Genomic DNA, 14,409 nt, shown 5'->3' with positions numbered 1-14,409 from the left:
AAAATCGAATAGCTGTTACTTGTCTTATATAAATATACCAACATTAAGTTAACTAGGTGTTTGTATTTACGATAAAACTTAACTGGAAATTAATATTAAAAAGAATACTAGTAGAATATACTAAGATGGGGCAAATAACTCAGCTACAAATTAAGTCTTTCCTATAACTTGCCTAACTGTTCGTCAATTTTACCTCCTCCATTTCAATTTATTGAAAAAAGCAAAGCTTTGTTATGAATTGCAATTTAGGACTCAAATTGACGAACAGTGGGGCCAGATATTGGAAAGAATTAATTTGTAGCTTAGTTTCCTACTGAGCCAGGGAGAGAAAGGGATTTCTTGTGTTCAGTTTCACTTTCGTTAACTTTTGTTATGATTCCGTTGCGATTAGCCAATCAGCCTCCAGAACCAGTTTCTGGGATCCTTTTGTATTTAGCTGCAACTTCCTCTTCTTTTGTAGTGCCCGATGAAGGAAATATGTTCAGCTATTTGGCGAAACTGTTGTACGATTATTAGTTTAAAATACACATTGTTTTGTTCAGTGATTTGTATTTCTGATTCAAGACATTTAACGCTTCAGTACACGAGTTGTGCCTGAGAACCACGTAGCAAGCAGTAAGAATATATTTTTCTGTTTTCTCAATAAATGACACTTAGATACTATCGTGTCACTAAGTGTACCTTCCTTTGTGATTACCGAGAGTCAATTGCTCACATTTGTATAGTTCGTGCTTGAGTTGTCTGTGAGCGGGAATGTATTGTTTTTGCTGTGTGCCTGTCAGGCACCACCCGTGTACTCAGGTAAGGTAGAGACTGTTGATCGAAAATTTCGTTGGGACACTTGTAACGTGTTTTCTAGAAAATGTCAAATAAATTGACTGTAAAAGAAACGAGAAAACGAAAACGAAATGAAAGAATCTCTGTATCAATAAGGCAGTTTCTCAATATCTTAAAAGTTAATTGCAGAATAAATGAGGGAACGAGATCAGCTGCGTTATTTTCCGCGACACATCAGGAGTCCGTTGCAAGATTGTCAGGTTTTATACCAGAAAAAATAAGACTCTCTGCAAGGAAAAAGATAGAGATTTTGCTAGTGCAGAAACTGTTGAACATGGATCTCACCTAAGTTCTGCAAACATTGAGTGTGTCTTAAACACTGTGAAATGTTATGCAGGGAATGAATTGAGTACAATATTTGCAAGGTTAAAATGACTCAGCATAAACCCATGGTTCAAACAATACACAGCACATCTTTAATTTGCAATACGTTTGTTTATGTTAACACACATTATTCTTGATATTTCATAATCATATGCTATTTCTCAGAAGTCGTAATTTTACAGGGGTAAGACTTGATTGCATCTATTATTAATAAAGTAAAGCAAAAATACTTAATAAATTTCGAAAAAGAAAACATAAATAAGGAGTTTCATGTTCCCGACATTATATATCTACAATTAACACATGCATCCCTTGAAACGTAAAGACAAGCTTCAGATTCTGCTTTAAGCACTTTGTGTATACTTCGATAATTTTATGCTGAAAAGATACGTAAATCCTCGAATAATCAGGCAACTAATCGCACTAATAATCCTCTCAAAATATCACTTATTTAACGCCAGAATTGACTATTAACAAGGTATGTTTGAAGTTACTAACAAGAGGGTTTTTTGAAGAAGATCGGTATTTTGAAGGAATTATGACATTTAAATTAAATAAGATGGTGACATGAATAATAATTTATTTTCAAATAAATAAAGATTTAAGAATCGCTATTCTATACTGAAATAGCATAATATACGCGCCGTTAAACAAGATTCCATATGCAAACGTAATTATATTGAAATTATTTGTCGGTAGAGTCAGTAATGGACCAGGAATCTAGCTCTTCACCCATTTATTATAAAACCACAAAATAGTATTTGTGTTCAAAACGTTCTTATAACAGAATATCTTTTATAACTAAGGTTGAAGGATATAACGTTACATACGGAAAACCCTTTGCTCATGGCAGCTGCTGGGATGTCTTGTAACGATACCACGTTAAAGGTCTAGGAAACCTCAGCTCATAGCAGCCTCGTGATGTATGGTTGTGTTGAGAAATCCGCTTCGCTTCAGAGCAGCCTCCAGGGATGTTCGGATAGGTAGAGTTCCTTAGTCCAAAGCGACCTCCGAGCTGTAGTGGGTTGGCGGTCAGTGGTCAACTGATACTTCCTTCTTCTGTGGTTCCTCTTTTATGGGCTCTCTTCCTCTGTGGCTCGTCTTCTTTCGGTTCCCTTCGTATCTTCCTGTACTATACATCATCTCCTTGTTTAAAAACGTTAGCACGTGTCTTTTATAAACATGTGCTCATGCTGCAATCTAACGATCCTTACAATATTAATACCTGACATTGCGCCCGTAGGATGTTGTTGCCTGTTCTTATCCATAGGTAAACACATTTCTTAATATATTCATTCATGCAGATTGAACATCGTATTTGATAAATTCACTAAATTACAAGGAACAGAGTGTTAAACTCACTTTTCTCAGAAACCTTACATATATCCACGGCAATGACCGATGAAGCTAGTAATAATAACCTATGCCTTTGCTACCAAAGACCTAATAACACGATATAACTTGTAATATTGCTTGATTGTGTCAAGTTTGTTTCTCGTACATATAACAGCAATTTGAAGTTCTGAATCCGAAAATAAATATTGCTATATTTTATCACTACTCCTTAGTAACATTCCAAAATGGTGCTAAGCGTATATACTGCCCTTTAGAAAATACGTTTCGGAGCTCGAAGTTTGTGCGAAGTTAATTGCTCATTTCGCACAATTTGCAGATCTTAATTAAAAAAAGAATGTTGTGAAACTAGTCCATGTACTCTCTTTTAGCTTTTCAAGATGACAGTCAACATGCAAATACTGTTCTTTGGTAAACATCTTTCAGAGGTCCTTTTTGTGATACGTTTGGGTTTTATCCTCATTTCCTAGTAATTCGAAGTGTTGAATCCGAAAATGAATGTTGCAAAAGTTTCCTGTGACGTGTCATCTTTAATATTTAATCCCATATGCTGTTATTTTGCATAATTACTTGTATTGTAACAATTATTAATCTATATGTGATATTCCACTCAGCGAGTAATTTGTGTATCTAATATTTTGTTTATTTCTTTACTTTCTAAAAATCGAATCCATAAAATGAAACAACAAATACACACAACTTCAGAAACATACAAAAAGAGCATATATTTCACATGCGGAATACAGAAAAAATGTACAGATAGAGCATAAATAAAGACAGGCTAATAAGATGGAGGAGAAATCCAGTAGCGAGTAATTAAAGTTAGTTGTATCCGTAATAACAATTTGTTGTCAAATACACACCGTAATTCATCATTGCTCTACATCGCTGCTCATTTATTTGTTGTGGGATGCCTCTCGGTATTTTTGTTTTCACAGTCACCGCACTTGCAGAGTGATATGTATAGTAGTCTATTCTTAGTTAATGAATAATTACTCTGCAACATATTTTACCAATTCAAGAACGCCTTGAGAAGCAGGCAGTGGGGGCACTTAATTTTCAGACACATGCGTTGTTTCTGTCTTACCCTTGCTGTGTATTTAGGGAATAATGGGATAGATTCATTTCATGATGAACGTCACGCAATTTGGACGAAGTACGTGAGGTGGAAGAGCATATTTAGTTAGAGGTATTTCAAGCTTCTCATTCTTAAAATATGCCATTAAAGTTCGGGAACGGGAAAGTGTTTTTAGAATTGTAATATACGAGGGCTGATCATCAAAGACTTAGACTGATTATTGTATAGCAGTTCCTTTGTTGCTGAATGCCGGTAAGTTTGATAGTTGAAAGAGTTGTGTTTTATGTATACTCTCACTAGGTGGCAGCATTGTCGTATCAGAAGGTTGGGAGTAATTCACTGTGTTTTAGACACTGCTTCCATTTTGACTCACAACGTGCTGTGTATATGCATACAATAGAGGTTACACGAGAGAAACAGTATGGAACAATCAAGTTTTCTTTTCGCTTGAACCATTCAGCTTCTAAAACATACGAAAAGCTCAAGCAAGCTTACGGGAAAGTGCATTACCTCGAGCAACAGTGGACCTGGTGTTCGGGCCTCTGCTGTGACACAAGAAACATCAATACTGTTGCTGTGATTGTCCGTGAGGATCGAAGGATAACATTCCAGCTTACAGTCACGATCTCGCTCCGTGCGATTTTTTTTCTGGTTCCATCTCTTAACGCATTTCCATTCCCACCCTCATCACCATTTCTGTTTCCATCTTCATCTCTCAAACACATGCAGTGGAACTGTATGCTTTCTCATGAAAGCTATCCAGTTTGGGCAACGGGGGCTGCGGTGGCTTAGTGGTAGAGCGTTCACCTCTGGTGCTTGGGGTTCTGGGTTCAAACCCTGCTCCCGCCAAGTGAACTTTGTGGTGGACAAACACCGTGTGCGTGGGTTTTCTCGGGGTTCTCCCGTTTCCTCCCACTTTCTTCATTCCAACATTTCATTCATTTCTCATAATCACCGCCTCCTTTAGCCTAACCGGCACAACCGTGGGACGTAAAACTCACAAATTTCATTTCATTTCATTTTCCAGTTTGGGCAACGGTTTGGAAGAAAGCAACGAGCAAGCGCCTACATCAGCTAGATGTACTTAACTACCTGCACATCAAAGCGCTTCTGAAATAATGAAATTTGTATACAAGAAGTATTCCGTTGCAGAATAAATTCCACGAACGAAGAATACTCTACTATGTCTATCACTCTGCAAGTGTGGTGATTGTTAAACGAAGGTCATTTCAGGACGACTATACGAACAGCAACGCATACAGTGATAATGAATTAGATTTTGTATTTGACGATAAGAATTATTATGATAATTAATTTGAATGATCTTTTGCTGAGATTTTCTTCTACCATATTAGAAACTCTTTATTTTCTCTCTACCTATCTATATATTCTTCTGTTTCTCGCGAGCAAAGATTTTGGTTCTACCAGGTTGTTTCAGATCTTTGTGAGGCTGCATTTACTGTCTGATTATTTGGACTGGATTTTTATTTTCATGGAAAAAACTTTAAGAATAATTATATATATATATATATATAATGGTCTTACGCGCGAAAAACATACTTTAGGGCAATTTCGCTTAGGAGCTAATAATAACAATAATAATAAAAGTAAAATGAAATGAATGAAATCTTTAAGTTTTACCTCCCACGATTATGCCGGTTAGGCTAAAGGAGACGGCGATGATAAGAGTTGAGTGAAATGGTGGAATGAAGAAAGTAGAAGGAAACGGGAGCACGGTGTTTGTGCACCACATAATAAAAGTAATTATGCACCTTGGCAACATTTTCGAGTGAACGTTGAGGACCAGAACATCACAGGAAGATTTGGAAACAGAAATTTTCCGTTTCAGACTTTCAAAATTTGTATGAAATGAGGAAAAATATTTATGTCAGAAAAATCGTGCTACGGAAAATAATTACTGAAAAGGATACAAATAACTGTATTAACCTCAATCCTGAGAAAGATACAAAGTTTAAAGGCACTTCACATGTTGTGGTGCTTGGTTGGATGCCATTGGACGGATTCTTCGATTTTCATTAACTTCATCAACGAATTATTTTTACTTTTTTCTTTCTATTTCTTAAAACATTATTTAAAGGCTGATGTCTTATGTACATTAAAAACTTGACTGTTAACACGCCATGGTACAGAAGGAACAGGGTAAATGTTTGGCAAAATTGATGTTCAGATTCAGCACTTGAAATAGGTGGAAAAGAAGCAAAACCTGTCACAAATATTAGCGAAAACTAACGCGTACTATCAATAGAAGTTAATGGCAGGGGATTAATTACAATGAGCTGTTCTTGCTAATTCGATCAAAATAATCCAGGTTCCGAGAAATGTTTCTGTCCTTCTGTATATCACAAAATGCATCTTATGTTATTAATGTTTTCTAAAAATATCGGGTGTATAATAATTAACCCTTTACTGTTCACTATGACTTACAGTTGTCCAAAAAATCTCAAACTTGTACAGGATGATATATAGGCACTCTATATCATCTCTACTGATTTTGAAAATTTTCCCGCCAAAACTCTTCGAGTTATGAATTGTTACCATATGGTTACATTGTACAATATGCCTGTATTCATAGTTGTAACCATATGGTAACATTGGTCAATATGGTGTGCTTGTTATGTAAAAACCATTTCTACTAGAGCAGTACGATAGTAAATTGATATAAGAGTCCAGTTGCAAAATACTGAATATATTTTAAACCGTGTTCAATTACAAACAATACTTTTGTGTTACAGCTCCTAAATAGTCATGTTATCAAATATCTGGGGCATATAATTACAACTTACAGCCACTTGTCCAGAAATGATGGTGACTTTTTTGCGTGCAAGTTAGTATAAAAATGACAGTGTATTTATTTGGACTAAATAAATTACAAATAATGGTTATGGTATTGGATGTTTTCTTGCACTGTAATGTAGTGCTTATGGACATATTTCTTTACCATATAATAAAATTTTTAGAGCAGTATAGTTAGTTTCTACGAATGGAATACCAGAAAGCAGTTTTTGTTTTTATTTCAGTAAAAGACAACCTTGCATCACATTTCATGCACGTAATTCGACTAGTACCATATTTCTAAACCGGCACCTTCCTTTAGACGTATGGATAGGCCAGTGGGGTATATTATCTGTTGTAGTATCATCACTCGGGCGAAGTTTTCAGTGGTTGACCTGTCTTTCCTTGCGGTTCTATTGTCGATTCTACAGAGGACCATCCTCTCTTTGGTTTCCCACACGTAGCAAGTGCGTAGGCAATATCAGAACGATATACCTTCAACCGTATATGTAATTCTCTAACCATTTTACGGTCTTTCCTGCATATCAGTCAGCTGTTTACTACAGCCAAGTCTAGGATGTAGCCGAAGATTTTGAGGTACCAATGTTTGGCTTTCATTGTACGATAAATTATAGTTAGCATATTTGATTTATCCACTGCCCCTGTATGTTTGTTTTATCGTTTGATAATGGCTAGGCACTAAACATGCATTTTTTCTTTGAAACTTCAGAGTCAGCATGAGAATCGGTTATGTCATCCGGTAGAGATGTAAGACCTTTTGGAATGCTATTATTCTGAAAAAAGAAACAAAGGTAAAATTATTCTAAATCAGATATTTTCCGATGTTTTTTTTTTATGAAGAAAAACCTTCAAACATGAAATAGATTTTGGTGAATATCTGGATTCAAAGAACGTGATTTAAAATTGTATTATGTTACATAGAATTTACTGAAAATACCAGTAGCAAGTTATAGATATTACGCCAAAGGACGAGAATAGTGAAAATGTAGGAAACAAAAAGGGAAGGGTTTTTATCCACTTTCTTTCTACTAGTAGTTTTGAAATGTATATTCAATATCGAGCATATAATATGCTAAAATTTAGCAGCAACACAACGAAAATTTGCAACAGCAGAATACTTCTACGAGATGCATAAACATATAAGGTGCTAAATGATTCAACATACCTCACTGTCAGGTACATAATCTTGATCTTGAGGATTCGGACGAATCAATGTCAGGCAACTGCGATGAATCGGATATAACAGCTGTTGCTCCTTAAGACTTTTTCGTAAAACACATTGACCGAGATACCATCCCCATCCATTTTGAGCGACGACGAACTGAAGTCTGAAATGAACAAACTAAAAAATATAAGTCAGTAAGCTATAAATTTATTTCTCATAGATCAGCGTTCAGGATAGATCTGGGTAAAAGAAAAAGGGGTACACAAATTGTACCTAAAACACATTTACATTTAACGATATCCTATATAAAAGTATTATTAGAAATGGTGTAATACCAACAAAACCTTTACTGACAACGCCCCTGATCACAGTTCACTAGATTTTCGAAAACTGAAAATGAAAATGGACACGCCTTAATGAAACAAATTGATGAACCAAACTGTAATATGAAAAATTTCACAGAGTAAAGACACATAAAGCATTTCTTTCATGTATGAATATAAACAATTCAGTAAATACACTTGTACATAAAATCGCGAAGAATACAGTTCAATAAATAATATAATTTTATTCCCTTATTGAACAATGTAACCATATGGTTACGCGAGGTTTAACAGCCCTAAACGTACTCATAAATTGATATAATTGATAAAATTAAATTTAAAATCTTTCAATTAGGCTTTATAAACAACTAGAAGTCAACAAAACAAAATTACTGTTACTTACCTAACAACCAGGAATATTTCCTCTTCACCCTCTGTGAATTCTGGCTTCTACTAACAAACACAACACATCTTTCCCACATAAAGTTACCCGAACCCACTACAAGGTGTCAGAATGAGTCAGCATACGAAGCGGAAAGGTGCAGCTATATGGTAACAATGACCAACAACGGAATATTGAATTAGCGTTCACGTTAGACAAGTTCGATTATTTTGTAACCATATGGTAACAAGAAACAGTAAAGGGTTAATGTATATTGAGTTTCAACTTGTAATATATTCTTTGTATTTTAAAAAAATCAACTTCAATACTAGTATTATTATTAACTGCTATGGTAGTCCAAGTTTGATATTGGCTTATACAAATAATGTCGTTTATTCTGTCACTTACAATACTAATGTTACCTCTAATAATAATAGTAATGTTGAACGATTAATACATCTGTAAAGTTTCAATTTGAAATTGCACTAAAATAAAAAATTGAAACATTTTCATTTTCTTATTACTTTCCAGACACTTGTTTAGGACAATATAGTTATCTTTTATGATCTTAGAATGATATCTCCGCAGCAATCAGCACCTGAATTTACAAGAACAGTAACATCTAGAAATACAATATATATGTATTTGCGATTGTCAAATTGATCTTATTCTTTATAGGTTCATGTGGTTCATAATTCATATTTCGTTACTGATTACAAATAGATACGTCTCTTCTGTTTTCTTGTGAATTTTTGAATCAATTTCGAAAAAGAAATATCAATTTATCGAAAAGAACAATACAATATTCTAGCGAACAATATGACAAAAAATAATATGTAATGACAGAAGAAAAATTACGTTAACACCGTAATAAGTGGCGCTGATAATTCTAATTTGACATTACCTTTGCAACCAAATGGAAATTTTGGACACGTAATGCTATTTCTGATGTGGGGTATGAAGTTGTCATAAAAGGTATCAAATTTTTTACAAATCCTTCGTAGTTCACCTCCGACGCAGAGATAGTTTTCTTTCATGGCTCTGAAAAAAGAACAAATGTGAAAATGTGAAGCAGCTTCTTTCCAGTATTACCTTTGCAAGCCGAGTTATGCATAAATACTGGAAGTAAAAAAAAAAAAAAAAAAAAAAAAAAAAAAAAAAACAATTGTTTCCGTCTGTGTACTCGTCTCTTTCAACATATGTTGGACCAATAACGATAAAAGTTAGCGACGAGCGGTTTTTTTTTTCATACGGATGCAACATACCAAGAACACGCACTGTCTGCACTCTTATATCTACACTAAAATCTAAAACTGTAATTTTACAACTTCCGATTAAACTATTGTTCAACATTAATTTTCGTAGAAGGAATATGGTAATAGTTAGTTTCCTGATATGACTTGAACGTCAGTAAACAGCGTTCTTTAACCTTATTTTTCAGCTAAACTGCAAGTGAGGACTTCCTCAAGACTGTATGGTTAGCGTACGTGCTTTCGGCACTGGAGGCATATGTTCGAATTGAAGTGGGAGCTCATGCGAAACGGATCCCACGTTAACATCTAACTTCAATCTTATCAAGCCCAGCTGTTGAAAGGTACGCTAAACCAAAAATTAAACTAAGTAAACCCGCAAATGGTACGTAATGGTGACCCATTGCTGGAGCGCTTACCTCAGGTTCATGGGAACAATTCATGTTTGCGTCAAGTGCGTGTTGTTGGTAAATAAACACAATCTGTTTTTTCTTCATTTTTTTCATTCAACAATTATGTTCATTATCATAACCGCAATCTCCCTTCGCTTGGCTGTATGAAAGAGGGACGCAAAGTGAAGACAAGTGAGTTTCATTTCGCAGATTTGAACGAAGATCGACCCCTAAATTATGAGAATTAAACATTCAAATACAAAGTAATACATCTATAACTACCCTAGTAGAGAAATAAGGTCAACGATAGAACATGTACCTAGGACGTTGGATTCTTATAAAAAATATACAGGTATTACAAGCTATCACTTACTGCTGTTTCTCTACGGTTATTACTTTTCAAGCCAGAAATACTGAATGATATCTATAACTATCACTTGCCATAGAGTGGAAACAATTCAGATAATAAACATTCTTGTGGTACTGATTCGACAGCAAACCCAACCTGTCACCATTTACTTTCGTTCTCTCCATTTGACGACGGGTTTTGTAACCGGAAATGGTAAACTTTCAACACTTCCGGTTTCAACAGATAGATAAAATTACATCCATTTAATTCATGGAACGCTTAATATATGTCAAAATACCGCTTTTCGATACATCACCGTTTTGTCAATGAAAATAAGAAATGAAACCGAAAGTAGAAGTAAATGTAATACATGTCCTATGTTGGTAAACTGTTGCGGGTAGATGTGGCATGACCTTTAAAGACTCAGAATTGACTGCAGAAAACAGTTTTCAACTGTCTATTACGATTCTTGTTATATGGAGACAACGTTGAAACCGATAAAAAATCTTAGTATCTTGCACTTTCGCTTTGAATAGAAACTAATGGGAATAAATAGAAGCATGCCTGAGGAAGTAAATCGTTTGGAAAGAGCGCTCCTTGATATCTTTTTTGTTTGTTTCTACTGTACAGAAATCAGTGTTTAAATGTGAAGTAAAAGTAATATTCCACCATTTTCTGTTTTCGTAGAGTATTCCCTCTGCCATGAGACGCAGAATGGAACGCAAGAAACAGCGTGGTCCTGATTTGCTTCGAAACCTTGCTTCCAGCTATCAATTACTGCTTATGTTCTATTACGTTGAACGGTAAAACCGAAAATAGTTAAATTAGACGACTTCTACCTTGAATAGTGAATTAATGGAAAAGATGGAATCTATTGTTGGGAAGTTAAATCTAACGCAAAATAATCTCCTTTTACAGTTTACTGTCACGTAAATGGAAATCGGCATTGAAACCGAAAGTCCTAGTGAATTCCAACCACTTTCTTTTCCCAGAACATAATTGCGGTTGGTAATCGTACGTTCTCTTGAGACGACAAATCGACTAAGAAAAGCATTTCTCGCTACTCGTCATCGTTCTCCTTCTATGGCTATAAACACCGAGACCGGAAATAATGAGTTTGAATTACTTCTAGTTGGAGTACATGGTTAACGTAGGAGACACAGCCTACCCTTGAGGCGCTATTGATTTTAGAAAACCCCTTTTTATGTATCTTTTGCTCTATTTGTTCATGGAAGTCATTATTGAACATAGAAGTAATAGTAACTTTAAATTAGTTTCGACTTTGGTAAAGTGCTCTGGATAGCCATAGTAACTTACTTGAGATGCTTAGCCGTTTGCAAACCCATGCATTTCTTGGTATGTTCCCGGTTTTATTTTATGGTGATCGGCTGAAATCGGAAATTAGTAATTTGTACTATTTGTGATTTGAATACGGGTTCACAAAAATGTACAGTCAGAAATTTTAAAAAGTATGGGTTGGAGGTATAAGAAATCATACCGTTTTCCTATAGCAGAATAGTTTCACTGTATGCCTAATAGTTTCACAACCAACCTGAAGTACAGTTAGAAATAAGAAAAGACTTGGTAGATCTCAAATGAGTTTCCTGCAAACTGACATGGACTGGTGAATAGATTGAGAGAAGTTGAAATAATTCCTCTACTTGACTAATGAAACCATTCACGTTTCACTAAAGAAACTCCATAACTATAGAGATTAACATGGTATGCGTATATTTTCCCGCGGGCCAATTACCGTTCACTCACTGTACATTAGTTTGCCTTCCACCATGTAAGATTTCAAAGAAACTCAGGGAACGATCTGTTGTGTATTTTGATCTTTTCGAGGAATGAACCATATCATTGAGCCGGTGTATATGATGCTAAGTTTTATACCGACGACCAAAGGTCGGCGATGATGAGCTGAATATCAAAAATATAAACTATACATCAGAATTTGAAATTTTTCACTTATAAATCATTTTGTGTTGACACGCTTCAGGTGGTGCATTCGAACTTACATTATGTGACCGAAAGTATCCAGACACCTGGCTGAAAATGACTTACAAGTTTTTGGCTCCCTAAATCGGTACTGATGGAATTCAATATGGTGTTTTGGCGCACACTTAGCTTTGATGACAGCTTTCATTTTCGCAGGCATACATTCAATCTGGTACTGGAAGGTTTCTTGGGCAATGGCAGCTCATTCTTCATGAAGTGCTGAACTGAGGAGAGGTATCGATGTAGGTCGGTGAGGCCTGGCATGAAGTCGGCATTCCAAAACATCCCAAACGTGTTTTATAGGATTCAAGTTAGGACTTTGTGCAGGCCAATCCACTACAAAGATTTTATGGTCGTGTAACTATTCCCTCACAGGCCGTGCAGTATGAACAGGTGCTCGATCGTGTTGAAAGATGCAATCGCCATCCCCGAATTGCTCTTCAACAGTGAGAAGCAATAAGGTGCTTAAAACATCAATATAGGCTTGTGCCACGCAAAATAACAACGGGTGCAAGCCCTCTCCAAGAAAACCTCGACCTACCATAGCACCACCACCTCCGAATTTTACTGTTGGCACTACACACACTGCCATCACTTCGCCACATCGTGTACCGTGATTCGTCACTCCACACAACGTTTTCCCACTGTTCAATCGTCCAATGTTTACGCTCCTTACACCAAGCGAGGCATCGTTTGACATTTACCTGCGTGGTGTGTGGCTCGTGAGCAGCCGTACGACCATAAAAGCATAGTTCGACCATAAATCCTTCCTCACGCCTGTCATATGAGTGGATTCTGATGCAGTTTGGAATTCCTGTGTGATGGTCTGGATAGATGTCTGCTTGTACACTTTATGACCCTCTTCAACTGTCGGCGGTCTCTGTCAGTCAACAGACGAGGTCGGCCTGTACGCTTTTGTGCTTTACGTGTCCCTTCACGTTTCCACTTTACTTTCACATCAGACAGAGTTTACCTAGGGATGTTTAGGGGTGTGGATTTCTCGTGTGCAGACTTGTGTCACAAGTGATACCCAATCACCTGGCCACGTTCAAAGTCCGTGACTTCCACGGAGTGCCCCATTCTGCTTTCTCATGAGTACTGAGGTTGCTGATAATGATTACCTGGCAGTAGGTGGCAGCACAATGTACTTAATTTGAAAAATGTATGTTTCGGGGGTGTTCGGATACTTTTAATCACATAGTGTACTTTCACAATGTGAAACAGTAGATGTTGTTTACATTTGTCCCTTGTTTAAATTTGTCCCTTTATGATTTTATGTACAAGGTGTACTATATCTTACAAGAATGAAGCTCTTTAGCATGATTGTGGAAAGATATGCACAACATTCGGTACAACGATTCGTTACTGTTTTCATTTTTCAATATGTAGCAATCTTTACTACGCAAATCGGAAGAAGATTTGGATTTTGTGACATGACTTTGGAGAAATCCTGTTAAAAAAGGACTCGAAAGAAAATAATTATTACTTATCTTAATACAAAATAATACGGTGTTTAAATTAATTGAAAGATTGTAAATGCTTTGGTTGTTGTTTTAAAGATATGTCTGTTAATTCTGTTGAATATTTTTTGTAAAGAAGAGCATTTGAAAAGAAAGACAAAAGGATTAAAATGTTGGTTGTTCAGTCAAGGTCGTGACGTATTTTCTCTCCGAGAACACGTCACTCCCCGAGTTTACGATTTGTCCTATGAATTGAAGACGAGGTACCATGCGTGTAAGCGATCTTGTTGTAAAGATGTCTTGAGCTGGGATTACGTTACTGTGTAAGACGCCTGTTGCGTCGCTATTAAACCGGTTATATATGCTTATATTGGAGTCAGCTGGTTGGCCGACTGGAATAGAAAGAATTTCCACAGAAAAATGTAGACTTCTTTATGCGAGTCTCATCTGTGGTGTTACTGCATTCTCATGGTATTTGATTAATGGAATTGAACGTAATTTCGTATCTTCTTGCTTCAATTCCAAATACGACTAATACAGGAAGAAGGAATAGAAGGCATTTTGGTTTTACTGAAGGACGGAAAAATTAACCAGGAGTGAATGAAGTCCAAATAGAAAAAGGTAAGTGTTAAGGTTGATTTTGCAAAAAAATAAATAAATAAATAAATAAATAAATAAATAAAT

The 14,409-nt window shown here is 35.9% G+C and overlaps 1 protein-coding gene across 3 annotated transcripts in view; it reads right to left on the bottom strand.

Moving 5' to 3' along the window:
* Positions 1 to 14,409, bottom strand: part of LOC145684620 (uncharacterized) — a 214,706-nt gene that overhangs the window by 66,046 nt on the left and 134,251 nt on the right. For all 3 annotated transcript variants that reach the window (XM_081757008.1, XM_081757009.1, XM_081757010.1), the window contains one exon: positions 9,181 to 9,317. In XM_081757008.1, the coding sequence (XP_081613134.1) occupies positions 9,181 to 9,317 (137 nt within the window). The remainder of the gene's footprint in view (positions 1 to 9,180; positions 9,318 to 14,409) is intronic.

The sequence above is a fragment of the Thermobia domestica genome, chromosome 5 (assembly GCF_964235325.1).
Source record: "Thermobia domestica chromosome 5, izTheDome1.hap1.1, whole genome shotgun sequence".
NCBI lineage: Eukaryota > Metazoa > Arthropoda > Insecta > Zygentoma > Lepismatidae > Thermobia > Thermobia domestica.
The sequence above is the reverse complement of the archived record's forward strand: the minus strand, read 5'-3'. Positions and strand labels throughout refer to the sequence as shown.